This window comes from Chelmon rostratus, chromosome 21 (genome assembly GCF_017976325.1).
Source record: "Chelmon rostratus isolate fCheRos1 chromosome 21, fCheRos1.pri, whole genome shotgun sequence".
Classification (NCBI taxonomy): domain Eukaryota; kingdom Metazoa; phylum Chordata; class Actinopteri; order Chaetodontiformes; family Chaetodontidae; genus Chelmon; species Chelmon rostratus.
In genome coordinates, this window is record NC_055678.1 from 18,291,941 (window position 1) to 18,319,876 (window position 27,936).

General features: G+C 43.8%; 1 protein-coding gene across 1 annotated transcript in view; it reads right to left on the bottom strand.

Annotated features, from left to right (window-relative positions):
- Positions 1–27,936, bottom strand: part of LOC121625198 (protein shisa-6) — a 58,013-nt gene that overhangs the window by 18,182 nt on the left and 11,895 nt on the right. The window contains exon 4 of the mRNA XM_041963275.1: positions 2,296–2,334. Within this exon, the coding sequence (XP_041819209.1) occupies positions 2,296–2,334 (39 nt within the window). The remainder of the gene's footprint in view (positions 1–2,295; positions 2,335–27,936) is intronic.

Consider the following 27,936-nt stretch of genomic DNA (forward strand, 5'->3'; position numbering starts at 1 on the left):
TGGACTTCATATCCAGTTCATTTTGAAATGTGATAGACAGTGAACCCACCGTGGACTATTGTGACCCTGCGCGTTAAAAGGCAATAAGAGATCCATTTTATTGAAGTAGTGCTTCATGATGTTCCTACAGAGCTTGTCTGGTTTCGCTCTGTTCTCTCACGACAAAGCAGAGGTGACTGACTGGGTTTAAAGGCAACAATCTTTCCTGGAAATCAAACAGGGTGACAGTATGGCATTTTCATCAGATGTCACATTGTAGGAAAAATACTCCAATAAAAAAGCCATTTCTCTCAACAGTTGATTGACATACCAACCGACTCCATTTGTGCGCTGTTGAAAAGCAGACTTCCTTTGAGAGGAGGCGGAGGGCGAGGAAGAGGTAGAGGAGGAAGAGGAGGGTCCGTATATCTTAAGCAAGGATAAGCACAGATTTATCTGATGTCTTCTTAAAATAAAAGAAGTAACATCATCAAAACTGCCTTTATCCATGCCTTTATAGACCAGCCCTCCTCTCCACTGAGACGGACAGAGTCGAGGACCACGCACACCATAGAGTTTAGGACACTCATTTCAGAAAAGTGGACGACACATAGAAAAAGCTTCAGTGAAACAGGTCAAAACATACATTTCAAAGGGCAGGAATTAGAGCAGAGTGAAATGGGACCAGTTGGGTTTTAAGGCACAACACAATGAAAAAGAAATGTGGGCCAGCTGCAACAAACATCAAGAGGTACTGAACAGTCTTATTTACATAAAGTATGTCCTAGTTTGATTGGGATTTTTTCATTAGTAGCCCCAAATTCTACTCATAGAAGCAAAAACTGTGCATTTGAAATCTCCTCTTCACGATGTTTCTTTGTAAGCGAGCCCACATCATCACACCATTGATTGAACAGATCAGAAAGGGGTGTAACAGTACATGTATTTGGCCTGAATTGTTGTATTTGGCCTGAACTGTCGTTTGTCGGACAAAGAGAGGTTGATTGCACAAAGAAACATGCGCCAGCCCCTTGAACTGAAGCTGAGTGACATTATGTCTCTGGCTAAACATGCTAACTGAAATCAAACTTTTTGAAGTGAACTTTTTTTGAAAGATGTTCTGTCTTTGAGAACAGAAACCATCAAGCGCACTAGCTTAAACTAGCTGTTACAGGGCTAGAGGCCAGCTATAATTTACCTTAACATGTGCATTGTAGTCATCCTGCCCTAACATGTGCATTTTAGTCATCCTGCCCTGTAGCCAATCAGAAGCTGCACTTTCGATAGATGGACCTGCAGGACCACAGAAACTGTAAAAACTATAGAAAAACTATACCTTGACAAACGGCAGTTATTCAATCTCCCTAGCACTGCAACCTCAACACATGGTCATACCTAAATAGTTGAACAGGTCAGTTGTCAATGACTCCCAAAATGACATATATCACTGTTGGATGAGAGTACCAGCAACCAGCTGCTACAACGAAGGTGGAGCTCCGTCGTACAGGACTTTCCTCACATCATTAACGTTGTGAAAAAAAAGTTTGCTGAGGTTTAGGCACCACAACTACTTGGTTGGGTTTAGGAAAAGCTCATGGGTTCAACGTCAAAGTCCTGCGTTTCTTCGGCCCATCCACCTCACCTTCCTCCAAATGTGGACTGTCTTGCTCATCATACCACGTCACCTAACTTCCTCCTTCGCTCCTGTCTTAATTACTATCGCCACTAGAAGTTGCTGCCTAACAATAAATGTAAATATGGATGGTAACGACCTATATGGCTGTTTTTCTGGTGAGAACAGGCTTGACGACCTCATTGTAGAGACTGGGAAGTCACTGCTGTGAGCAGTTGTTGGCCAAGCAGAGCCAGGCTAAGCTAGATGCCTCCTGATTCCAGCTCCACACTTTACACACACAAAAGTGGCTTTGACCTTCTCATCTAATAATTGTAGGTTAATGATAAACCTGCTGCACTTGTCTTAATGGACATTTTTTGCCAAACCGAGAATTTTGTGTACCGTTTCACCCCTAAACCAGCGCACACAGACCAGACTGCACACATACTCATCACATAGACAGGAGAGCTAAACGTCAAAGGGGAAAATACAAAGGTTAGGCATGGATAGAGGTCAACGGGAAGGCACTGCACCACATTTAACACTCCAGGTATAAGCTGCCTCCAAACACTGATCAGGAACCAGATGTTACCTCTGATTACCACGATTAATCATTAACAGGTTCATAAGAGAAATACAGAAATCACAAAGAAGTGGTTCGAGGCAACTTTGACCATTTAAGAAAGAACAGCCATCCCTACCATGGTGACTCTGGGAGCGGACCGGCCAATGTTTTTCTCCTAAAAAACAGAACCAGGTGGTTATTTTTATTAGATTACGCTGCTTATATGGTAACATAACAGAAAAATACATTCACATCGAACAACCTGCAGTTATTGCATTTGCACTGAAAAGCAGGGGTAGGGTTAAATTCACAACACCAGTCTTTGTTACACATACACAATACAATACAATACAGCAGCACAGCAGCTTCACTTCATGAATTACATCTCTTTTGTGAGTCAAATGTGGCTCACATGCTACACCAACATATGTGGACACACGTAGTGCAGAAGGCTGCTGGAAATGAGAGCAATTGTTTGGTCGGATATCGATTGTGTTACATTTTATCTTCCCATCAACCACCGGCTGATGCCACCTGACACCATGACACAAAGCATCAAGTCACCTCGCTCTCTGTCTCACCCACGCACACATTCAGACACACGCGCACACGTAAAATGCCACCGAAGGGGGGAGGGGGGCAGAGAGGCTTTGGAATTTCAAGATGAAAAGACAGAATTGAGGTAGGAGGAGAGGGGGAAAAGGAAAATGAGAAGAAGGGAGGGGGTGTAAAAAGTCACCGTTGTTCCCCGCACCCTGACACCGCAGGGCTCCAGCCATGCGGCACTTTGATCCATCACTATCGATTTACCATCAGCTTCTCATCGCCGCGGCCTCCCACACAGCAACACACAGCTACAGGGATGCGTTCCCCGGCTCTGAGCAATATGCACACTGGATTTGACCTTAAACCCAGTGACCAAATGAACCTTTACGGTTTGGAGTGTATTCATGATAAGAGGTGGGAGTGCTGCTGCAGCTGCACTGATGAGCATGAATTGCAGATTTTTCCACATCAGCCTTCTGAAAACAGGAGGCTTACACGAAACCTCCGGCGAGGGAAATATGAAAGCAGCCATATCTGTACTAAAATGCACATAAAGTAAACATAACATTCGAGCCCGCTGAACTGCACAACGCTGTTATATAGAGCGCACTGCTGCCTTTTCAGAAAAGCCCTTCTCATCAAAACAAGAATATTTTTAGAACCAGAACATGAGGTCTTAAGTATTAAATATATATTAGACGATATAACTTTTGAAAGAACAAGTGTTACAACTGAAAAGTTTAATTCAATATAACACAAACACACCCTTGCTTAATCCAATACACGAACCAGTGGTTTTGCTGCTACAGGCTTACTTGTTCTGATGTGACCAGTAGCCAATAGTGGCTAGTGATAACCAACTTAAGTTAGATATTGTTGTGCAACCGTTGTGTAGCATGCACAGTTTAAAGTAACTGGAACGCACACATAATGTATATAGTATAAATTCTATAGCCTATTTGTTTGACACTCATCGAAGTGGAACTTGGGTTGAGTTAATAAAGGTCTGTGTATTCAAATCTCTGCGTCTGAGCCCTGATCTGAGTCCCGGCCTGACACACAAACTCCTTTCTCTTTAAAAGAAAATGCTCCTAAAGTCTCCTCAAGATTCAAGTGGGATTTCTACTTGTTCATATTCTCATATTCCAGCCTTTTTCTTTTTTCCTTCCTTTTTTTAACTGATGTTTTTCTGCCACTGTCATTAATAAAAAAAACATTAAACGTAAAAAATACAAATATTTGACTTTCAAACACTGGCTTAATATGTAGCATCTTTTAAATACTATATGTGTTGAATAATTAATGCGCAAGTGTAAGCATCATCTCACTGTGAACAAAATGATTGCTGTTAAGTGTAATCCTTGACATTTACTGAAATCAGTGAGCAACCGAAGAAAGAACACAACAACCTTCAGTTGTCGGTAGTTGGCATAAATAATGAGGTTTCACATTAGTGAAGAATAAACCAGCTAATTAAAAATGATTTAGTAAAAAAAAAAAAATAGCTGTATTTGAATCATTTTTTAAAATTTTTTATTTGGATTATTTTGTCATACACCCTGAACACACAAAGATTTATTTTAATATTAGCATCTTGGAGCTTCCATACCTGGGACTGATCAGCAGCTCTCGATAGCCTCCCTTGGATTTATTATGGCTGTTTTGACCTCATGAGGCAGTTAAAATCTGCACTGATTGCACCTCAGAGGAACAGGAAAGCCCACTGACATTAACCTTTTACTGTACCACATTAAGCAGGGCTACCGGAGATTCCTACAAGATGACCTTGGGCAATATTCCAGTCAATAACTTATCGATGCTATGATAAATCCATCACGCATGTAATGCAAGGCTGACGTATTGATGGCTGTGAGTGTTTCCCCCAGAGGACATGCTCCCTCATCTCCTGCATCCTTTGTCTGGTCGACATCTGATGCCTTATGCCTGGGACACGGTGGACCCAGTGAACTCTACTACACTGGTTTAAGGCTTGGAATGATATGTAGCTGCTGCTCACCTTCAGCATTAGTAGTTGCGGCACATATTTTTCTTTGAAATGATGAAGGTAACTCATCTATTCATCTATTTGTGACCCTTCTATATGAGCTGCAAAAGACCAAACCGATCCATTAGCGGTCTTTCACACATCAGTTTACCGGCCTGAGTGATGCTGCAGAGTTTTTTAGAACCAAAATCTGAACATTGATGTCCAAGCATTAGTTGCAGTTATCCTGACTCAACATTATGCAGCATATAGATGATGTGTGCAGCATTTTAGTCAACAGAAGCTTGTAGGGTTGAAGAGTGCTACAGGAAGATTCAGCATTTCCCTTCAGCACTGCACGAGCAAACAATCATCTCATTCCACAGCACTGCCATGTGAAGCGGTTACTTTGACGCACAATTTTCTTGCAATGCAGGGAGAGGAGATAAATAAAAAGGTTTAAAACTGCCCGTCAGTGGAGGGATGAAACTTTTAAAGCAGGGCCACAAATGACATAAGTGTAGTTGGAAGCTCAGCAGTAAACAACATTGGTTATGCTGCTTAATTGGATGAGGACTGTGTTTTTCTAGTCAACTGCTACACCTACACGTAGTCAGCCGGAGTGATGTTGGCTGTAACAGGCAGGAATTCCTGACTTTCTCGTGCAGCGCCGCAAAGGGGAGAGACAACTGCGTGTGAAAAACTGCAGAGGAGTCAGTGCGCCGAGGAGACTTCCCTCCCAGGGCGAATCTACTTGCCAGCATGCCCACCATCAGCACTTAACGATGTTTGCTCAGATTTTCAGCCCTCGGTAACTCGTTCAACAAGGGCTCGGCTGCATTTCCAGCCACCTTTACACCCAGCCGGCCTTTGCGTATCAGCAGGGCCATCTCCTGAAATCAATGCCATGACTCGGCCCGCTAAAATGTCAGCCGCGAACACATCATGTGTTCACAATATGCACAGAGCCGAGGTATGATGAGTCTTCAAGAAGCTGGAGGGTAACACTTTTGCAGGACACTACAAGCCATTTGGTTCCTCTCTGATCTTACTGAGCTTCATATGATTTAAGAAATTTATAATTATTTTATTTTTGCTTAAATTTCATTTAACTATCATAGCTGTGACTGTCATTGATAGTAATGGGCATCTCTGTGACGCTAGGCCACATGATGGGAATAGTGACTCCAGGGGCTGCTGCCATACTGTGATGTATGCCGCAATAAAGCTAAATGTTTTTTTATGACCGTAAGACACGTGCGCTTGCATTTCATATTAACACACAATGTAGCGTGTGTAATAAACCATGTTTGCTAATGGCGCTGATGCATTCAGCTCGGGAGCCTGGAAGCTGAATCCGCCGTCAGACAAACCGATCGTTAATTCATCGTCGCATGCATCACCGTAATGTGCTAACTCGGAGCTGTCAGCGTGCCGTGCGAAGCTGCTGTTGGCATCCGTCGCTGTTTCACCGAGCCGCTGCAACACAAGCTGCACTGTTTGGCGCTGATAGCCAAAACTGCCAGAAGTAACACCAAGCCGAAGCTAACATTAGCATCAGCAGGAGCAGCTGTGGTAGTTGCACGTAAATTGGCTCACAATTTGGCTAACTCGGGCTGCTGATGCTACAATTTGTTTTGCTACACTTTTGCAAAAGGACTGTGGATTTTGTTCCCTATTATTTTGATCCCCCGCAACACAGCCACCATAGAGACCGGTACCTTCATGGCCAGTATGGAGCTCGCTCTTTCAATGACATGTGACTGTGGTATAAGATCAGATTGGTAAAAAAAACTGAACGTATCTACTTTGGCCTGTAATTACAACAAAAAGTTCAAAGTTTTGATTTCAAAATGTGCATTTCTTTCTCATCTGCCACCTCAGTCGCTGATTTCTTTCAATCAACACCTCACTGAGCGAAGACGAGCTCCGTTTCTTGCTTCGCTAATCACGGTACATTAGCATATTAACAAATCAATTGGCACAGAGCAGCGCCTCTCTCTGTACCTGTGGCAAAACACTGGTGCAATATTATGTAGCGCACTGAATGTGTGATTTGTTTCACACACACACCCCCAACCCCTCACCCGACACACACACGCACACACACAAACACACACCACCACTCCCCTGCTGGGTGTGTTGGATTGCCATCAGTCCCTGAGAAAGCTGCTTACATAACCCCACTGCCAGCACCAGCCCACGTCAGCCTCCATATTAGATGATAGCATCTTAAATGGCTTTTTGACAATGTTGCGTCTCACTTGCAGTTTACGAAGACAAGCTTGCTTATGAGCGTGAGTGCGTGCGTGACAGCGAGGGGCCCATGTGGCCGCCGTTTTGCCCGTAAGTGATGTAAAATAAGCTGGTGTGTAATGAAAAGGAATGAAAGGAGCTGATGTTGTTGGGATTGTTTCACGGAGGAAGACTGAAGCTGTTCGGCCAACTTTAGCAGCAAAAAATACTCCTGATTCAGTGGCGCAGCAGCTTACGCAATTGTTTAAGACATATTCTCAGGGGCTTGAAAATAACGATGTTAAATATTTATGCTTAACTAGTTCAGGGGTTGGGATTGTAAAGCATGAAAGCTGATTGTGACGCGATTAACAAAAGAAGAGTACAAAGTTGCCGGAGTTTACTGGTCTTCTTGCAGGGGAGAAAAAAAAGCTTTCTTCATTAACTCTCCATCTCATACAGCAATCCCCCAAGCTCAGATAGAGCAGGGCGAGCGAGCAAGGGGAAGATTAAGAGAGGGAGAGCGAGAGCAAAGATTCGATAAAGAAGGGGAGAGTCTTATTTCAGTGCTTCACACACTGCTGGATGATCAAAGTAGAAAATGCTGTTTTAATTCCAAGAATCATATCTCATCTCCTGTCCACAAGCTCATTATAGAGAATTATGCTGCGGGACAGAGGGGGAGAGAAGACGAGGAGAAGGCGAGACAGAGGAGGAACGCAGAAAGAGACCCCAAAATCCAGCTAGTCCACCACAATGTGTTTAATACTCATTATTTGCTCAGCACCAATCTGCAGCCAACCTTTCTTGACCTGTAATATATGTTGTAAGCAGGCAATCCTGACCTTTGCTTCAACCCTGCAGCAATTCCCAGGGGTGCAGCTCCAGCAGGGGTGCAGCCTTGAATACAACATACTCTGACATGGACATGAAGGTAAGGTGTGGTAATCGGCTACATTGGTTTTAATTGCTCAGCTTAGGTCCGTCAAATCGCCTTCCGACCATTCTCAAGCAACCACACCCACATCCTCTGCGCTTAACACATGTAAGACTAGAAACCAAGACATAGCGGTTTAAAGAGCGGCCAGCCAATGGTTTGGAGGTATTTACTGTATTGACCGTCATCACATAATGCCAGCGTAGCTGCGGTGGCTGTGTGGAGGTCCTGCAGGGTTCACACACCCTACAACTCCGAACGAAACGCCATGTGTTATCAAATGTGGGCTTGGCGGTGGCTCGCTAGCCAGCTAACAAGACACAACATGTACATAAGACAAGTTAGGAGTTACTGGAAGGTGTGTTTCTTCTCTTTATTGGAGGCTAGCTGATATTAACCCTCCCATCAAACTCATGCAAAACCAAACCCCCAAAGTGTTGACAAAACAGACAGAGATTTATGGGATTAATAACATAATTAGCTATGCAATCACTTTGAGCACACTGACACTAAGGTGGGTAAATTATAAAACACATCCTTGTCTCTGTTTTGGCATTCTGTCCACACAAATGTGGAGCTTTTTGAAAACGCTTTCACAATGCAAGCAGCGTTCTTTAGTGTGGACAGCAGAGATCATGCAAAGCATATTGCTGAAGGCTGTATGGCAGCTGAAAAATAAAGACGCGACTTCCAGCAGCCTCTGACACTCTCTGTGATGACTCATTTTCAATGTCAGTAAAGCAAATCACACAATAAACGAGTTGCCATTTAGCAGTGTGTTTATTATGTCTGACGACTTCACAGTCAAAATCACCCAAACTAGTGCTGTGACCGGTGCCTCACTGCAGTATAGCCCAGGACTGTTCACCTGGTTAACAGGCAGCAATTAAGAGCTGCCATCCCATCCCTATTTCATGCTCGGCCAGCTGTGTGGTAACAGAAGGGGAAATAATAAAAAGAAAGAAAGGATATATGTAAATCGAACGACTAAGTTGTGAATTTGGCTGTTAAGAGGAAGGGTTAAACTGGAACTGAGACTCAGGGGAATAATCGAGCTGTTTCTGTCCCTCTTGTCCCCAGATTGAGCTGTTTTTAGTTGCTGAGGCGTTTGAGTGCAAGGGACAGCTTTACCAAAATGACCTGAAAACACTAGTGTGAACATGTATGTAGGCATACAGGTCGTAATCCCTCACACTACTCATTATTAAGCGGGTTACTGCTTAACGCCACACTGAAAGAACATATTAGTCTGCTCTTAATAAATGTAATCACGTCTACAGTGTCTTAATGCTAAGTTAATGTGAATGAATGAGCTAATAGCACTAATTCAGAGTGTAATTGGTTACTTTGGGCAGAGTCTAATGCCCCCAGCTGACCGAGGCCACAGCTTCACCAGCTGATGTCTGCCTTAAAAATCACAATAAAACCAATCCCCTAAAGTAGATGAATGGCCACAGGATGACACCTGATGTCAGGCCGCACAGCAGCAACGAGCATCGAGGCGTGACGGTCCCCGAAAACGACCCTCCCAGTCTTGGCAGCGCTCGCTTTTTTTTTTTTCTCCCAGCAACAGACACGGATACCTGCATGCAGCGCGCACATCCATCCATACATTACTCCTCCAGCTCCCCATTCAACGGCACAATCAGGCTCAGCAGGGACTCCAGTCTCCAGTCATTACAGCCAGTTAATTCTAAACTCATTAACAATGGAGCCATAACAATAGTGCGCACAAAAGCAGAAGGTGTGGGTGGACTGCCTTCACGCAGGAGGGGAAAAAAAAAAAAAGAAGGAAATTTGGGTTTTTCATAATCAACTGTCAGTCATTTGCTAAGATAAAGGCTTCTTTAAGTCTGCATAGGGGACAGAAGCCCACAGTTGCAATTTAATTACCATTTTGCTGGAGTTTTACAAAAGAAACATAAGTATGCAGTGTCATGACTACGGAGGATTGGCTTCATGAATAGAAATGTGTTTCTACAAAAGACAGAGGAGAGAGTTGAATTAAAGCCCTGACATATTCATTGAAAGTTACGATTTTTTCGTCTCCTCTGGCCTCCTGGTTGAATAAGGAATAAAGAGACAAAAGAAGTGGATGAATATTAACCAGTCTTCTCTGTACTGGGAGAAAATCTTCGTGACCTTTCACGCCCTCTAGGATTTTTTCACCGACTTCCACTTTGTTTAGCTCTTGGTAATTTTTCAATTATCACCGGTTAAAAAGTCACTTTTTTTTTTCTAAGCCTTGAAAATTCAAACAAAATCTTCACAGACGCGTCATGTTCTTGGATGTGACAGACAGTTCCTTGATAACAGCCGCACTGGCACAGCCTGGAGCACAAAAGCCGACAGCACTTGACAAGGTGTGCACATTTTGCTTCAGGAGCGAGGTGTGAGTGAGACAAATCTGAATATTGATCGAGTCCATTTAATCCACCTCTCCGCCTATTGATATGTCAGTCATCCTGCTAAATCTAGTAAAGCGCATCAGTCTCGCGAGCAGAACAGTGGCCCAAGGACACCGCTCTTTTCTGTTGTGTTTTAATTGCTGTTGGCACTGCGCGCCGTGACTCATGGTAATGAGTTAATGAAGTCATTGAGATTTAGTGAGCAGCCACAGGCTACGGACTTCCTGCCGAGAATAGTGCGCCATACAATATGGCTTTATTAACATTTCAGAAAAGTGCCACCAGTCACATCAGTTGCACTGATCACCGCGGTTGTGATGGATTGTGGCCCGCCGGATCGAGCTGGAGGGAGCTAGGTGGGGCAGGGTAACTTGGGATGGGGTTTATGGCACCATATGCAGGCATTTTAATATTTCATCATGATTGGATCTCACGGGGAAGCAAACCTTTTTCTTTTGTTGCTGTTTTTTCTTTTTCAGTTCACACACACACACACACACACACACACCATCATCAAATGAAAATAGATTTGATGCCATGATAGAAGCAAGTTTGAAGGATGCCAATGTCAGTCTGTCAGTCTGCTTGTCGGTCACTCGTTCCACCACCTCCATCTTCTGAATGGAGATCAGCTATATATCTGGTCAGTTGATTGTATTATAAATGGAGCTCTAACTTGGAGGTCTAACCTTTGAGTGAGTGAGTCATGGCAAAATTACAGCAAAGGAACAAAAGTGATTGAAATTCAAAAGTCGGAGGATGGATACAACAAAACTTGCAGGGCACTGAGCATCCCTTTGAATCCACTTAAATCAATCATTAGGAAATGGAAAGAGTGCGGCACAGCTGTAAATCTGCCCAGAGACTGACTGAGCGTGCATGAAGGAGACCGGTGAGGGAGGACACAAGAGACCTATGACAACTCCTCAGAGGAAAAAACTACAGAATCAGTCCTTTCAGAGAGTCCTTTTCAGAAAATAATTCCTAGAGGCTTCGTCATGTGACGAAGCCTCTAGGAATTATGATGGAAGCAAAGGCAGGAATGTGATGTTGATTTGGATTTGAAGGCAGACTGCTGTTTGTTTCCTGTCTCCAACTACGAGTCAGCATTTTCTAAACCATGGCTACCAGTAGTTATTATTGTAACCATGACAGCAAAGGTCCCTTAGCCTGAATGAAGTAGTAGTGAAGAAGAAGAAGAAGAAGAAGAAGAAGAAGAAGTCATTCTAACCCAAACTTGTTTCCCTGAATCTAAGTCGTATTTGGGCCTGAGGAGTTGTCACATCATAAAATTCTTCTTTTTTTCCAGCAGGGATTAAGGTACAGAGAAATGTGGTAGTCCTGCTGATGGGGCACCAGATCAGACAGCTTGCATTGATTATTAAAAGACACATGGTGGACTCTGAGGCCAGCTGAAGAAGCTTCTTTCTGTGGTCCGGTGAGGTCCAAACTGAGCTTTTTGGCTCAAGCTGACATGCAAAGGTCCACTGGGGGTGAGTACTTTTTATAGGTGCTGTATACTTTCTGCACAAACTTGGAATTAGTTTATTTTACATGTATCAGGTATGAAATCACAGAAATTGTAATTTAGTGCACTTTCCTGGGATAAAATTCCAGGTATGACTAACATTCAGAACATCACAAGCATGAACATGCCATGAAATGCTGGGGAAGCCTTCCTTCCTGTGATATTTAGTTTTAATTGTAATGTTTCCACTTAAAAATCAAGTTTGCTATATTTTCCAATGAGCAGTGAAACTTGCAGATTCAAATTCCTTCTAATCTTGACAAAGGGTGAGTCCCCCCACAACAAGGGAAGCAAAGACAGGACCAGATTTTGTGGAAATGCATTCATGTATTATGTCATATTTCATCGACGTCAGGTAATTGGTGAAAGCGTCTTCTGAGTGATCAGTATTCTAACAGAGTGACGGAGGTAAGGCGAGTCTCAGTCGGAGGCAGGGGAGGTATCTGACAGAGCCTTCCTCCGATCTAATTAAGTAATAACCCTCGCTGAGAGAAAACCAGAACGGGCCGAGAGGAAAATCTATAGAATTCATTTCAAGAGATGCAGTGGCAATTTGTTTCAAAATGACAAATATTGCATTCGTTAGATGTACAAAAACTTAAATCATTTTCTGAATTTGTTATGGGGTGAAGGACCCCATTTGACATTCTCTGTCATTTTGCTTTGCTAAATTGGCACATTAGCGCTTGTCTGCGTCCTCTCCAGTTTTCACTCCAGCCCTGCCTCGACATTGTCGTCGAGCTTCCTCTAACTCCCGAACTAGCAAATCTAGGCCGCCTTTTGCAAACAGTCTTGGGCACCTGTTGAGACTAACAACATGCTGCATAATGGAGAGGCACTCTGGAGGAGAGGGCAGGAAGAGGCCAGCCTGCAGATTGCAAGGTGATGGGACCGGGGACTCCTGTGGTTGGAGAGGAAATGCTCCCCACTGTGGGAAATTACATCTGCACAGCCAAAACTGCAACACAAACAACTTCAAACATCCCAGATTTGTAAAGAAAAACCAAGGAATAACTCCTGCTCCCCTTCATAATGCAAATCGTCAGAAGCATTGGGTAACCGAGGACGCCTGCTTGTGGCTTTTGTTTGTGCGAAACACATCAAACTCTCTGACAAATAGTTTTTTGATGGTGTGCAAGCGAGGCATTTCTTTCTTTTTCCTTCATTACTCTGTTGATATCATGTGGGGAAACAAATTGAAAGATGACTGAAGTGGAAAATGACTGTTAGTATATTGTAACTCTGTATAAACTGGTGAAGCATTGTAATTATGCACCGGAGCCAAGCATGAAATGTTTACCCAGGGAAACAGCTTCAGAAATGCGCAACACGTACATGTCAATGGATAAAATACAATGGGTCTTTATGGGTGTGTTTAATTATTACATTCTGCAGCGCTGGAGCCAACGAGCTCCCTCTGCCTTTGACAAAGCGTCATATTTCATGTTGGCATGCGTTTCAGTCAAATGAGAGCCAGTCAGGTTGATAGATCGAGGGTCTGCAGAGATGATGCATTTCCCCCGTGATTGCTTTCATAGCCATTACTCACAGCATAGGGTGATTAGTAGGCCGGCGGCTGACACCTCTGCTTGCGCCTGTGCGAAGCAGCCGTCTCATAGGAGGGTCCGGTTACCTCTGCCACAACACTGATCTTTGATTGCAGGGCTCAATCAATGGGCCAAAATAATGGATTATGTGCATTCCTATCAATCAGCTTGCCAGGGGAAGGAAGTCATGAAGGACAGACGGCAGCCGGGCTATTTATGAACGAGGCTGGAGGACTTTTAGGAATATCATTCACATTCTGTCTCCTGGATGTCATTGTGTTACCTGTCAAAGGTATTTTGGGAGGAATGTGTCTGAGCTGACCTTGACTAGCCTCTGTATGCGATGAGAGACAGAGCCGCAGTGACAAAGTGCTATCTTGACCCTTTAAATGAGGTGACATCCACTAACGGCAGCCTGTTAGAGAGATTTAGGCTCCTGTGGGATGTCACTTTTTCAAGAAACCAAGCTTAAACAAAAGACATTTAACACACACACACACACACGCAGTATGTTATTTGAATTAATTCCTGCTCAACCCGTGTGGCCTCCACTGCCTCGCCGAGTGACTCATTTTTGATGTGACTGGAAGGTAGCCTTACCTTTAGTCATGCTTTTTCAAATCCACAATGCTTCCTCACTCCTCAGATGGTTACATGTCAGAGTTAATCGTACAGCGCGACTTGCTGGTATTCTCCATGCTGTGTTAGCTAAGAAAACAACAGCTGCTTAATTGACTGATGGGGCGACAGGTCATGCAGTAAAAGCAGTTTTACAAATGTCCTACACTATCAGACATATCACAACAGGCTAGCATACCTGTAAGCTATGTATTTGCAAAATTTTTAATTTTAGCTTATTCATGTTGATGACTCATTAATTAATGCTTTACAAATGCGTCTAAAGCCACTGATAAAAGCAACTTTTGGTTTACAAGGGCTTATCTCTGGCTTTTGTAGGCTTTAATGGCTTAGAAGTGCTCTATGAAGTATCAGCAAATGCCTTTAATCTCTGATAAACCCATTATTTGCAGCTTATAACTTGTTAAAAAGGGTCACTTATTATAAAGCAGCACCAGTGATGCTAACTTAACAAATCACCCTCAGCATAATGCAAACTCCAGCATAACTAAACCATCACTTAAATGTCCAAATTAGAGCAACATACTCTGATACTGCAGCTCTAATTCCGTTGTACAGCGTAATTGTTGGACGGTGTATGGACATGATAGTGCAAAACAAGAGAAGTAGCTCTTCTTTGCACAAATGCATCGGCTGCTGTCAGACTGCTCATTCAAATTCAGTTAGAACGCATTTGAGAATATTAGTGATGGACTATTAAATGATTAGGGGGTTCCTTCAAGAAACACTAACATAAGACCTGTTTTTTTATTAATATATCCTCTTTTTCCATGGAAATTGAGAATCAAATTGAGAAGATTCACATCTCTTGAATGGATGGGAGAATGACATTTCCTCAATTAGTGTTCTTAAAATAGAGCCCAAGATGGCAGCCCGGGGTTGTTGCGTTGGATGAGATCGTTAGCCAGCTCAGCTGCAGTGCCCTCAGAAATAGGCCGTGCCCTTGGTTGGTCTCTTTGCTCGACCGCAACAGCCAATATAGACACGACGTCTGTCACGTGATTCTAAATGTGCATTAATCACGATCAACTTCCATTCTGTATCACAACAATGCGCACTGGGCTTTTAAATCTTTTCAGGCCATTAATTAAAAGCAAGATAGTATAACATCAGCATAACCATAAAGCCACCAAGGTCTGCAGAATCAGTTATGGCGGAAAGGCAAATGAGCTAGCTAAAGCGCTTGAAGTCAATGAGCCGCTAGCGCTGTAGATATCATCCTCTGGAAACACTTTCCATTTTTTACTATATTTCCCAGGGGTCATTGTGGCAGCTGCATGGCTGATTCCTCCTGGTATAATTTAATATCTTCATGCTTCCCTAGATTGCTGTGTCTGCCAGATAAACCACCATGATCAGGGGAGAGACGGAGACGGGAACAATGAAAAGTCAGGTGGAGTTTGGGCCAAAGTCAGCTCCAACTGTGTTCCAGAGGATGGATGCGGACAGAATCGACCCCCCACGCTGCTCAGGTGTGTTTGAGTGCTCAAGTAATTCTTGAGAAAATTCACTTTAACCTCCAGCGAGCAAATATTGACTCACTCTCTTGTAAACATTTAATTTTCTCGGAACAGCTGATTCTGGGTGATGAAAGGACCAAATACTAATTAGCAGAGATTACTAATTAATGTTTGAGGTGATTAATAATGTAAAAGTCACTTTTTGCATGGCCCAAGAGAATCATTTCCTAACCTCACCTCTTGGCACAAAAAGAGAGCGTCTGAGTGGTTCGGTCCTCTGGTGTGCAAAATAAAGCTATAGGGTGATATCAGCAGCCGTGTGACTCTCCTCACCCGGGGAATGAAGACAGCCATGAATTTTATTACCTCTCCCAAGATGGACTGCAAAAGAGTTCTGAGCTGTTTAGACTGAACCTGATGCAATATTGATGGCGCTGGTCAGGCTGGCACAGACAATGATCTGAGTAGACGGATCAATGCCACATCAAGGGAATAGAGGCAGTTTAGTGAAGGGAGCACAACTGAACTGGAGGCAGATCTACTTTGTGTGGTTTAAAATGTACAGAAACTATGCACAATAGGCTACAAGAGGAGAACAAAGCAGCCTCTAGAGTGCTTCCATGCAGCCACCATGAGCCCAGGACATCTATGTTTTGCAGCGTCACACCACCTCACATCAGTGATCGCGTTGCTGCTGCATCCATGCATGGCTTACCCACAATCAGCTGACTATTGTGATTAAAAGACTGAGCAAGCAAACATGAGTTTGGGTAGCAGTGTAGTGCTGTAGCATGGCTACGGGAACACTTTTTACACTAACATCTTGAGTGCTTCGCTGTCAGCCTTTGTGGTTCATTGCCCACGGCTGCAGGAGTCAATTCTCTCTGCAGGGTCTTTTTGTGCTTTTCCACCATCAACTAAATCAGAGAAAACACTGGCTGGAAATTGCTTGGGTATAAGATGTGCACATTGGTCTTTTAACTTTCTACCTAAATGGAGTTATTAAATTTAATGGAGGATTTCCATTAGATGATTTAATTGTAACTACTGATTAAGACTCTGAAATAAGACTTAAGTGCTCTTAAGTGATAGGAGCCCTGTGGTGTCTTAACACCCCCTGGAAGGATTTTGTTTAATTCTGGCCTTTGATGGGTAGAATTGACAATGGACGTGATCCTGCCACCATTTTGCAGCCACTGCACATCATTTTAATGCTAAGTAAGAAACTAAATATAAATAAATAAACTATGCTGGCACTAGAGCTGTTGCTGCTTACTATGTCCAGCTGCATAGTTTTCAGTAAATTGTAAAACCATCAAATCTCCAACCTGTGACTGTGCATTTCCCTGAGCATCAGTTGACTATTACCTAAAAGCTGGTGATGCTAGAAAACACAATGTCGACTTCTGTGGTGTGACAGCCTTTTGAGTGAAAAAAATCATATTGTATAGCATGAAACAATACAAAACATGCTGGATCCATGGTAGCACTTTATCATTACCAATTAAGCTGTCAGTCCCACTTGGAAAGACCCGTTATATTGTCGAGTTTGCATTCCACTCTGAAAGTGCAAGCTAGATAGCCTAGCTTGCTAATGTTAGCACTGCTTCCCACTACACATAGTATAGTATAGTATAGTATATTACAACACGTGCTTAGTTATTGTTTGTCCAGCGTTATAGAAAGAAGGCTGTCACGCTACCGCTAGCTGCTCACAAGCTGTCCTTTAAGGTTAGCACTCTACATTGTTGTGTGACTTGTAGCACAGAACGTACAAAATAAGGCACAGAGCGCTTAAATCGGCCCATCCAACCGGTAAACTGCCTGTTAGGCTGTTAGAAGTGATGTGATATATAAAAAAACAGTTTTTAATGCCAGCCCACAGGGATATTGCACCAATTAAATTTCAATACCTGCATTATCAGTGGTACCAAAAATTCACACCCCTTGGAGAACAACTAATGCAGGAGCTGCTGTCACTGAAGAAAAATAATTACGATATAAGTTTCTTTTATTTGATCAGGGGCACTGCCGATGGGGGGCAGAAATTAAAATTTTGACCAAATATGGACGCAAATCAAAACAACAAGGATATACTGTGTGTGTGTGTGTGTGTGTGTGTGTATGTCTTAGCAAAAAATACTTTATATTTCAATGCAGTTGTAATATAGAAATTGGCCTACAGCAGCTTACATGTTATACCTCTATCCATACACTGACCATGACATTGTATTCCCAGTCTAGAGCTTCTGAAACATCCCTGTCTTGTCTCTACTACTGTCAGCATTCCTCAGGGATCTGAAGTTGTATGCAAAACAAAGCAGACCAGCCAGTACACAATATCTCAAAAGCAAGAGGGAGCGAGAGACTGAGAGCACCGACACTCTGAATATCTTCAGTTTTACACCGGCATATGGATGTTTCAATTCTGCCATATGTGCCTGAGGGGAATTCTCCCTTGAGCTAGCTCTTCCTCTTTCTTCTGCTCCTCCTCGGGGATCTCTGGCCCCCTCCGCCACCGCTCCTGTCATCCCAGCCATGCTAGCTGGGAGCCTTTTCTCCACTGCATCCTCCCCTGGCTTCTGTCACCAACCGCTGTCTGAGCGTCTCAGCTGAGTCCCAGTCTCCCCGTGGCTCCCGCTAGCTCTGCCGTGCACTGTGCCAAATGTGAGGTAATTAAGACACAGAGAACTCCTCCACTCAGTTGGGAAGAGGATTGAAAAGCTCATATCTGTCAGAAGCGGCAGCATGCTGCTAATTTTGCCTGATTTGAAAGCGCTTCAAGGCTGTGCCAATTACTATGTGCATATACTATAGGCGGCGGCATGTGACTCGCATGGCAGGAGCACGCAATCGTTTGGGGAGAAGAGAAGTTTGCATCTTGATGCTCCTCTGCCACAAAGTGCTGAACTACCAGCACATTGCATGCAGGCTACAGTTAGACGTTAAACATCACACAGCAGCCAGTTGTGATACTCAGCTCGTCACCACTGTTACTCCACGCTTCACCTCAGTCATTGCTGGTTGACCTAAAATGCATCACTACCTGTGCACCACCACGGAAAGTTGCCACAGTCGCCAGATTTAAAAAGTCTGGTAAACAGCAAAATACAGCAAGATTTACCTGGTGATGATAGGCTTAATTAGCATTGTGTGAACTCATTTGGCAAGAATTGATTGAATGTAATGTAATGTACGTTCATTACTATGTAGAGTCCCGCACTCCAGCTTAAAGTTTCTCTTTGACAATGGCTACATAAAAAGGTCTATAAAACCTGCAATTTAATTTCCATTTAAACACCTCATGCATCCCACTGACATCCCAAAGACAGAATGGAAAGGGCGGGTCAGTCTGATTTATGTGCTTGCTAAATCACTAATAGTATTTTGTAAGCGTAGGTGTCGGTGGTTTGGGTGTCACATGATGAGCTAAACACTGTTGCAGAAGTTTTCCTACCCTGGTCAGACAGAAAAAAGGGATCTTTCCCAAGATCAGGCTAAAAACACTGATGTTATAACGTATCTTAAAATACTCACTGTACCATACCGGTGTGTTTTCCACATTTTTAGCTTGTAACTACAAATCATGTGCACTTTACATACAGTACAGTATGCACATTTTTGGATGTACTGTGCCTACTCTTTCAAGCGGGCAATGGTTTCTATTGACTTCTATACAAAATGAAAATCAATAAACAGATGTTTGAAACTTGTTTGAGTTGTGTAATCCATCACAGTGAACATCAAATGTGAGTCTGCTACTTCATCTTTTATCATAGGAATTTGAAGGGAAACCAGTGACTCTAGCAGCCATTGGTTTCCATTCAATTAACTATGAAAACGGAAAATCAAGCATGTATCACCTGAAAATGATAATGAGTGACGACACAACCGAAGTAAAGTTCAGCAGTATGAGCACACTGTCAGATATTGGATGGAAATCAGTGGCTACTCCAGACAGCCACTGGCTTCCATTCATTTCCACATGGTCTGGAAATCTATTTTAAGGCCTCTGAATGGTTGCTTGTGCAATCCTTTACAGTCAGAGGAATGTAGTATTTGGAATGTTTGCAAAAAAAAATCCTTCAAATTAAGAAAATGCTGTATGTCGACCAACTACAGCAACCATGTTTTTCAAAATGGTTAGCAGTCATGAGAAGTATATATATATGATTTGTAGTGGGCAATAATGTGGAAAGCAATACCACAGTAACGTCATACATAGACCTGTTCCTGTTGATTCATAATGAAGCAGTGTGAGTGACTCCCCTCCTGTGTTTTCACACCCGTATCATATTCCCTCCATGCCTCTCTCAGAGGGGGGTTAACAGGCTGGCTCAATATATGTGAGAACACCCCCCTTCATCTGACACACTCCCTTCCCAACCCCTAATGGACCCAAGGGAAACTTCATTATTTATTGCTATTGAAGAGGCCTTTCAATTATAATACCTCAGCCCGCCCCCCGGCTATTACCCCACGGTCTGGGCGTGCAGATTGAATACCTGTAGCCTCTATCAGCGATAATGTAAATGCCCCGTCATGTGAAAAGCGCAGGCACTGCACCGGTGACAATGTGGAGGCAATTTGCCGCCGTGGTCAGAGCGGGTCAGGACTGCTGCGGTGTTATGTGCAGTGGTGGAATGGAGTCATTGACAGCAAAGACGTGCAGGACATGGCTCCGCTTTCCCCTTCAACCAGCAGCTCACGGAACGGCGTTATCAGCCCAACAGGGCGCCTCTCAGCGTGTCAAGTCTCTCACGTCTCGTGGGATTTTTTTCAAACTGGAACCCAGTGCCAGGCTTGACAAGGTGCTGATCCCTCGTCCCTCCAGCTTGCGTGTTGCGTGAATAACAGTGTGAAGTGGATGGCTAGGAAAACACCGCCTGCTTTGTGGAGAGGCAGCTCATTGTGGAATATATTGCAGAGATAATAAAAAGGTACGATTTAAAGGTTCGGTCGGCCCAGTTCAGCGAATTGGATTATCGCTGCTCTAATTTGCAGAGAGCAACGAGCAAAAGGTGCCTCATAATGGTTTATCATCTGTGAATGCAAAATTAGCTAATTGTTTAGGTGCTCAGCAAACAATTGGCCACTGTAAATTGATAATGATTACTGATTATCACAACAACAGATGACATTAATCAGCGTCTACATTAAGACCAGGGCTGCTGAACAGGCCTGTTGGTTTGTGTATATTTGCAGGGGATGTCAGTGCTGTTGCATGTAAATATTTGGATGTGTACTTGTATTTCTCACATTGTGTGGACAAAAATGTGTTCGGGGGGTCCTTTCTCATCTGGAGACAAAAAAGTGGGGCCCACAAAGTGAGGTACTAGGGTTAGATTTGGGGTTAGCGCATGTGCTCGTTATGGTTCATGGAAAGGTAACTTTTGGTAGAGTCGAATAAAGCATTAAAACAGTCCATGCTTTAACTGAAGAGATGGAATCAATATTAAAAACACCACCTCTGCTCCAACAGACTCACTACCGACTTTACATTTGGCCAGAATTGATCAAAAAACAAGAGGGAGTGACGGAGCAAATTAACACCAGACTCAAAACACGCGCTCCCCTTTGCCTTTTCAATTTTTCATCTGCTGGAAATAGATTTGGAGATGGATCCCAACCCAGAGCTGATAAATTTTAATTTGATCCCTCCCATGCATCATTATTTGCACAATGCAACTGGCAGTCGTAGCTTGTGTGCTCTGAATAGCAAGTCTACATTCAAATTCTGCACAGAATACAAAATTCTCCCCCCTCCGATACAACAAAAGGCAATCGTTCCATTTGTTTTCCCACACAATGGCCTCTGGATAATAGTAATATGGCGGTGGGGGTGGATGGAGGAAAAAGCGACCAAGTTATCTGCCTTTCCCAGTCTTCGTCTCTGCCTCTTCGTTATGAATAATAGATTACAGATGAGAGCGGGAGCTTGCCTTGCAGGGAGGTGGGTATGAAGCTGCTTGAGGTCAGCGTGGCAGAGCCAAGATCAGTCTTTTACCAGCCCTTTCTAAAACACTGAGAAGTGTCCTCGTAACGCTCGTAGCGTGAGTATTTATACCGGCTGTTTTATCACTCAAAGAGACTTTGAGAAGGACATAGCTGTTCAGCATACAGTGTCATGCTTTTCAATATGATAAACAGCTTGGCCCGGCTATTTTTGGTGCTTCAGTTGCTAAATATTTGGTAACCCAGTCTGTGGAGCGCTCTGCTGTTGTTCACTAATCACACTCTATCTCTCCGGTTGCCGCCTTTGTGCTCCTTATGTTGGCTTCTCAGCTGGTGGGGGGCGACAATGGCTGATTACCAGGTTATACGCATTCAGAGAAAACAAAAATCCAAACAGCTGCCACTGTGTAATAACTGGTAATAACAGTCAGGACTGAGAGGCATCTTAAAAAGGGAGGGTTGAAAGAAAAAGGCTGTTTGATTCAAAAGCTCGACACATTCCTTTTAGTGGTGGATTAACAGCTCTCAGATCAGCGCCCGTGTCTCTAATGAGACAGGGTGTTCACTGCTCACGTTCGGTCATAAAAAATCAATTTAAACGAAACATTGGATTCGATTCCCATTGCGCGCGCCGTGATGCAGAAGAAGAAGAAGAAGAAGAAGAGGAAGAAGACGAGAAAGCCCTGGCGTGGAGAAGCTTGAAATTCAAAGAGTGGGACCAGACTCAAAACACAATTCAACTGCTCATGCCAACCCCCTTTCATCTGCTAACACGTTCGCTAGGGAGGCAAAACGGTCCTCAAGGATTTTTGGGGGGACTTTGGGGCAAAGTTCGCAAGTTCATTTCATTTCAGAGCAGCCGCAGCCTCATTTCAGAGCAGCCGCAGCATTTCAAGTAATCTTATCAGTCCTGGATGGACCTGCAGAAGTGGGGGTGAAGGTGGGGAAGCAAAGAAGGTGTGGATTTAAAGTTGTTAAATGTTCTTTTCATCTGGGAATCGCTCCCAGGGCAAGAGTTGGAGGACAGAGACCCTGATTTCCAGACTCTATTTGTTCTCCGCATTAAAGGATGATAAATGCTGCCTTGTGGAAATAAGTTAATGTAACACTATAGCATGTGAAACAACTGAAGGGGGATTTAATATACTACAGTTTCATTAAATATATATAAAACTCCTGAGTTTGCTGAATAAAGTTAAGCAGCGGAGGCAATCCACAGATGTGATGCTTCAGCACATGGCGGATTCCAGATTCATCGGGCGCTCAGCCTCCACTCCACTTTATTTGTGTACAGGACCCCGTTGATCAAAGATGATGAATAACAAATCTAAAGGAAGGGAATTAGCATGAAAAAGTCCTTGCATTCCAACTGATGCATAAAATATCTGCACTTACTTTAATGAGCGGCGATAAAAGTTGCCATGCTGCGCGGCGGGCAGCATCTTGATTGATGCTGCACATTAAGAGCACGCTACCGTGCACGAGCAAACATCACAGCAGCCTTGTCAGCCCATTGTCCCCGGCTACCTGGCTGCAAGGACTCTCTATCTCTTCTCCTGCCATTTTACCTGCCAAAACTCCTGCTCTCAGAATCCCTTTTCTTGTTTAGCTCGCTCGCTTTTTACCACTCAGATATTCTGTCTGCGCTACATTCCTTGCATATTCCCCTTTCTCGTCTCTCTCGGAGATAAAAGTCTTCTTTCTCTTCCCTCCAGCATACCTCGCTGCCAGACAAATAGCTCCACTTGTTTCAAAGTGGCCACAACAGAAGGACAATGATAAGAGAGCTGTCTCCCAACTGTCATTTCCTCTGTCTGCCCCCGCATCTCACATCACTGTAATTGACTGCAGTGTATCTGGAAGTGCTATTGTTCCTCAGGATACCCGAGAGTCTTGTCAGGAATTGTAGGGTGGCTTGTCATTCACTGACCTCAACATATTTGAGTTGTGGTGGTATTTTGGAAAACGCTATAAGGTGTTTGTCGCATGTGTCAATTTCTCAATAGATGGTTGTTAATTCAGTCCTCGGCTAAAGGACGCCAAGGATCAAGAGGGTGAGGAAGACCTGTGCGTCTGAATGATAAAACAGGCAGTCACACCCCCTCACTTTACCCACCAACACCCTGTTAACACCCAACTGAGCAGACGGTGTGTTTTCTGGTGAAATATTCTGCTCCTTTTATATTCAGTAGCACAATTCCTCACCTCTGTCCCTGTCCAGGAAGCTCCTGCATATTCAGTGCAGGAAGCTCCAGAGACGGAGACGGGGATGGAGATGTCCGGTCACCTCCCTGCATTGTGTGCAAGAGAAATCTGTCTTGATCTCTCTCTCTGCTAATGAGTGCCACGGCCCTGGCCCTGCACTCTCCAGGACCTTATTAACACTTTTTTATTGGTTATTCCGCGGAGTGCTTAGCCAGCAGGTCAGCCGTGCCACCTCCCCTGAACCTGACCATCAATTTGTATGAGCGCATGCGCCCGCGTCCAATAGGAGTGCGCTGTCAATCAAACACGGGCGCCTCGCTGGATTTTCAGGCCCTGGAAGTGATTTGGGGGTACAGATTGCTCCCTGAAGTGGGACCTGGTTTCAAAGTGTTTTTAAGGGGATGTTTTGTCAGCGAGGGAAGAAAAGAGCAAGCGGTGATTAAGAGTAAACTCTGAACTCGTCGTCACAGGGAGAGCAAACACCGACATACTTTAGGATAATGAACTCATTGAGACTTTTGAGGGACTGCTACGACGTGCAAGGTGATCACTGCTAGACTGCAGTGGCATCGCCAGCTTCAGTGCTTTATAAACACAATGATTGGAGAGCACACGGCTGACCCCGACATGGAAAAATGAAGCAATTATTTTTCACAGCGACTGCAGCGTCTTTCTGTTGTTTTTAAGTTTTGCATACAAAGCAATGCCCGTTTTCTGTAACATAACCAAATGTGATCCTCAGTACAACATTTGCAAATGTACCAACTGTCATTATGAGAGAAAAAAAAACTGAAAACAGCCGAAGGTAAGGACTCCTACACTGTGCGAGCTTTTCGTCTCTATGGACTAATCTGGGTTGAGGGCAGAACCAAACAGGCCAACATCACTCTAGTGGTATTTCCCTTGCTGTAGGTTTTTGCTGCTTTTGTGCCGCTTTTGCTGTAAAATGTGTCCAGCACATCTTGTAGCACCTGCTACACGCTGAAAATATAATCAGTGAAATGCCACCAACACAAAGGTTAGAATCTAAAAGAAGAAGAAAGAAATTTAGCCCAGCTTTAATAGATGTGTTGATGTCTTTTCACTTGCAAGTAACTAAACCCACAGTTACTGGGCTGTGCTGCTCTCAACTGCTCTCACAGTAAACTTCAAAAAGTAAAAGACCAAAGTCTACAATCCCCCGCCGCATGAAATCACATTCACAGTAATTTCTCTTCATTAAGTCCCTTCGTTCTGTCTAAAAACACACACTCTGTGCGAGTTTCCTGGCCAAAACACCACTTTTGCAATTTCATGAGTGTCATTGTGTTTTTATTAAATGGTGTATTTCATCTGATTAGAATGCAAGACTTCATGAATTGTTCATGTATAATCATCAGCTCGCACACGACGGGGTTTAACACGCAGCCCGTTCACATTCGTACTGTGCAGGAGGGACTGAAGTTTGTGTCACAGCCAGACACAGACACACTCGTGTTTTATAGAATGAACGCTCTCGCAATCATTCGGCGGTTCTCTGCTGGAGTGGGCGACCGCTGCCCGCGACGAACGCAAACATCCCCACATTCACTGTCAGTATGAATGTGCCGAGGTCCACTCTGCCACCAGCACAGAAATCAGATGATGGATTCGTCTCTATCATGGAATAGTCTTTAGCTGCCGGCCCAGAAAAGCTCCAACCAACTCTGCTCTAAATATGTTGCCTGATTGTGTGATAATGAAGGCGCAGCCCGAGCAGAATGCAGCGAAAACACAACAGACATCAGTTTCCGTAAATATTGTTGTACTCATTTTAACGATATCCATGAAAATACCAATCTTAGCCACCAGTGATCTGACTGTCTTGTACAGCCAGTTTTAATTTTTTTGGCTCTTTAGCTGCACATTGTTCCATTATTCTCACCAGCTAGGTGCTACCTTTGTCTGTTTGGTGTTTGCTGCTGGGCAGGAAGTGCACAGTGAATATATCGGAGCTTTTTCATTGTAAGAGCTGCTGGAAATGAGGCTGATGACGGTGAGCGGGAACTAAAGCTGGAAAAGCTGCAGGAGGCAAAACCAAAACATGAGCTCAAAGACACTAAATCGCTCTGAGGCCTCATCACTACAAGAGTCCTCTCTCACAATAGACAAAGTGCTTTTTCTATTGTCAATACAAAAATATTGACTATTGCAGCTTTAAAGCACAATGTAGCATCGGTTTACTAGCACCAGTGCAGCAACTCTCATATGACTCTTGTATCTGTCCTTCTAGACCTTCAAATAAACAGAACTGAATAAATAATTTTAATACAACTTACTACAATGCATGCTGTGGATTTATTTCATTGATATTTGTCTGAAGAGGAGGCTAAAATGGCTTTGCAAGGCTCAACAATGCAGCTAAAAGCTGACACGCCGCCTCACAGACAGCCCGGCAAAATGCACATACCATCACTGAGTCAGCCGTAGCCTGCAAACCGGACAGAAGGTTGAAGAGAGTGACTGCTACGCTGTTTGATTTGCTGGATAATGTGCTTTTTGTATCAGCCATCTCATTTCCCATCTCTGGTTCGACGATGCGTTGGAGCTTTCCGCGGCCACCGTATGAATCAGTTCCTGTCGGGGCTTATTTTTCCTTGTGTACCTTAAACAACACCAAAGGTTTTCACGGGCGGATGTTTTCATCTTCTGCCTCATCAGCCTGGAGTGTTGATTACACGGGCTGGAAATGATGATACTGCCTGTGGGCTTGTTGTTCCACGGCTTCTGATTCATTCGGAGGAGCGGGAGATGATTGTTTCACAATCAGAGGGACGTACTGAAACGCAGAGAGGGGCTTTTATACCCTGTCATCAAGTTCTTCACAAAAGGTAAACAAAAAGGACACATTAGAGGCAAACAGCTGTTAGTTTGTAACAGCAGAACCAAATGATTGGTGTTTGCTTTGTTCGATTCTTTTTTTCCTCAAAGTCTCTTTCCTCGATAGGCCCTACAGTCTCTTAGTGCTGCATTGTTGCGCGGTACAACTTGCTCCATGCGGAGCACGCCAATTAGTGACTCTTGCACTCGTTAATGTGCTGAAATTGCATTGTAAATAAAAGTTCTGTGATAACATCCCCCGCTAATTCTGCAGCTACATCGCCATATCCACCATTCCAGACACATCATATTCATAAAAACAATAATTGCCTGCCATGAAAACCAATTTGACTTCCTCCACAGGGCAGAATTAAAAGTTGGGCTTAGCAAGGTAATGAAGTATGGCACACGCTAAGTCAAGGATGGAGGCTTTGTCTGAAGTAATCACTTCTCGGGATGCTGTGGCTTGGCCGCGTTTCATATCAACAAGACTGACATATGGAAAAATAATTAAAATGGGCGCATTCAACCAATAACAGCTGGCAAGCTGCATTTTTTATACACTATCAAATTTGCATGCTGGCTGTCAATCCACTCTCCTGACGCAGGCAGAAAATTCCAATCAAGGTGTTAAAGTTGTAATCTAGCCACATCAGTGGCAGGGATTCTCAATCTGAAGTGCCGGCTCGCTGAGCTTCTCCCCTCTTAAAGCCGCCCCAGCACAGAAAAAATATGTGTGACAACGTGACAGTGATTTACAGTGCCGAGTTTTAGTCGGTGACAGTGAGTGAATAGAAAAGTACACCGCAGTTCTTCTGTGACAAGAACAATTAATATAAGCCTGCGATTGGGCTTCAGTCTGCGTAGGCCAGAAGCGATGATGTGCTGTAGCGTTGCATCACCGCTACCAGCGCACAAGGGAAAGCAAAGTTGCTCCGGCTCCCTCTTATCTATCTTCTGAGATTATGTTTCCAGAGAACTTTTATACAATTACTGGCGACTCCGAAGCTTCAAACTGAGTTCTGCAGTTTTTACACCCAAGGCAGTGTAACAGTGCAGTCCCATCTGACAGCAGCACACACACACACAACAGATCAGTGAGCATCCTCATTAGTTTGGCTCAGTTTGACAGAAGCCTCAACCTTGCTGCCTCCTAATTTTGGACAAGAGGACAACAGAATACACAGGAGCCGAGGAATCTGTGGGGCGGCGCATCGATCTGGGCAGATGGCTGAGGGGACAGGGGCAAGGTAAGCAGCTGTGCATGCTAAATAAAGTGTAGCATTACTAAAAGATTGTCACTCTGGGAAAACGCTCGGCTGGAGTTCAGAATTTTGAAAAAAACAACTAACAAACAAAAGTGATTGCGTGTGTTTGCGCCATCACGTCCTCCCCCAAAGGGAAGAAACAGAAAGAATAAAGCAGTCACTCCCAAATCCCACATCCAGACCACCTCTGCTGCCAGTGATTCTGCTGTTCATCACTGTTGAGACAA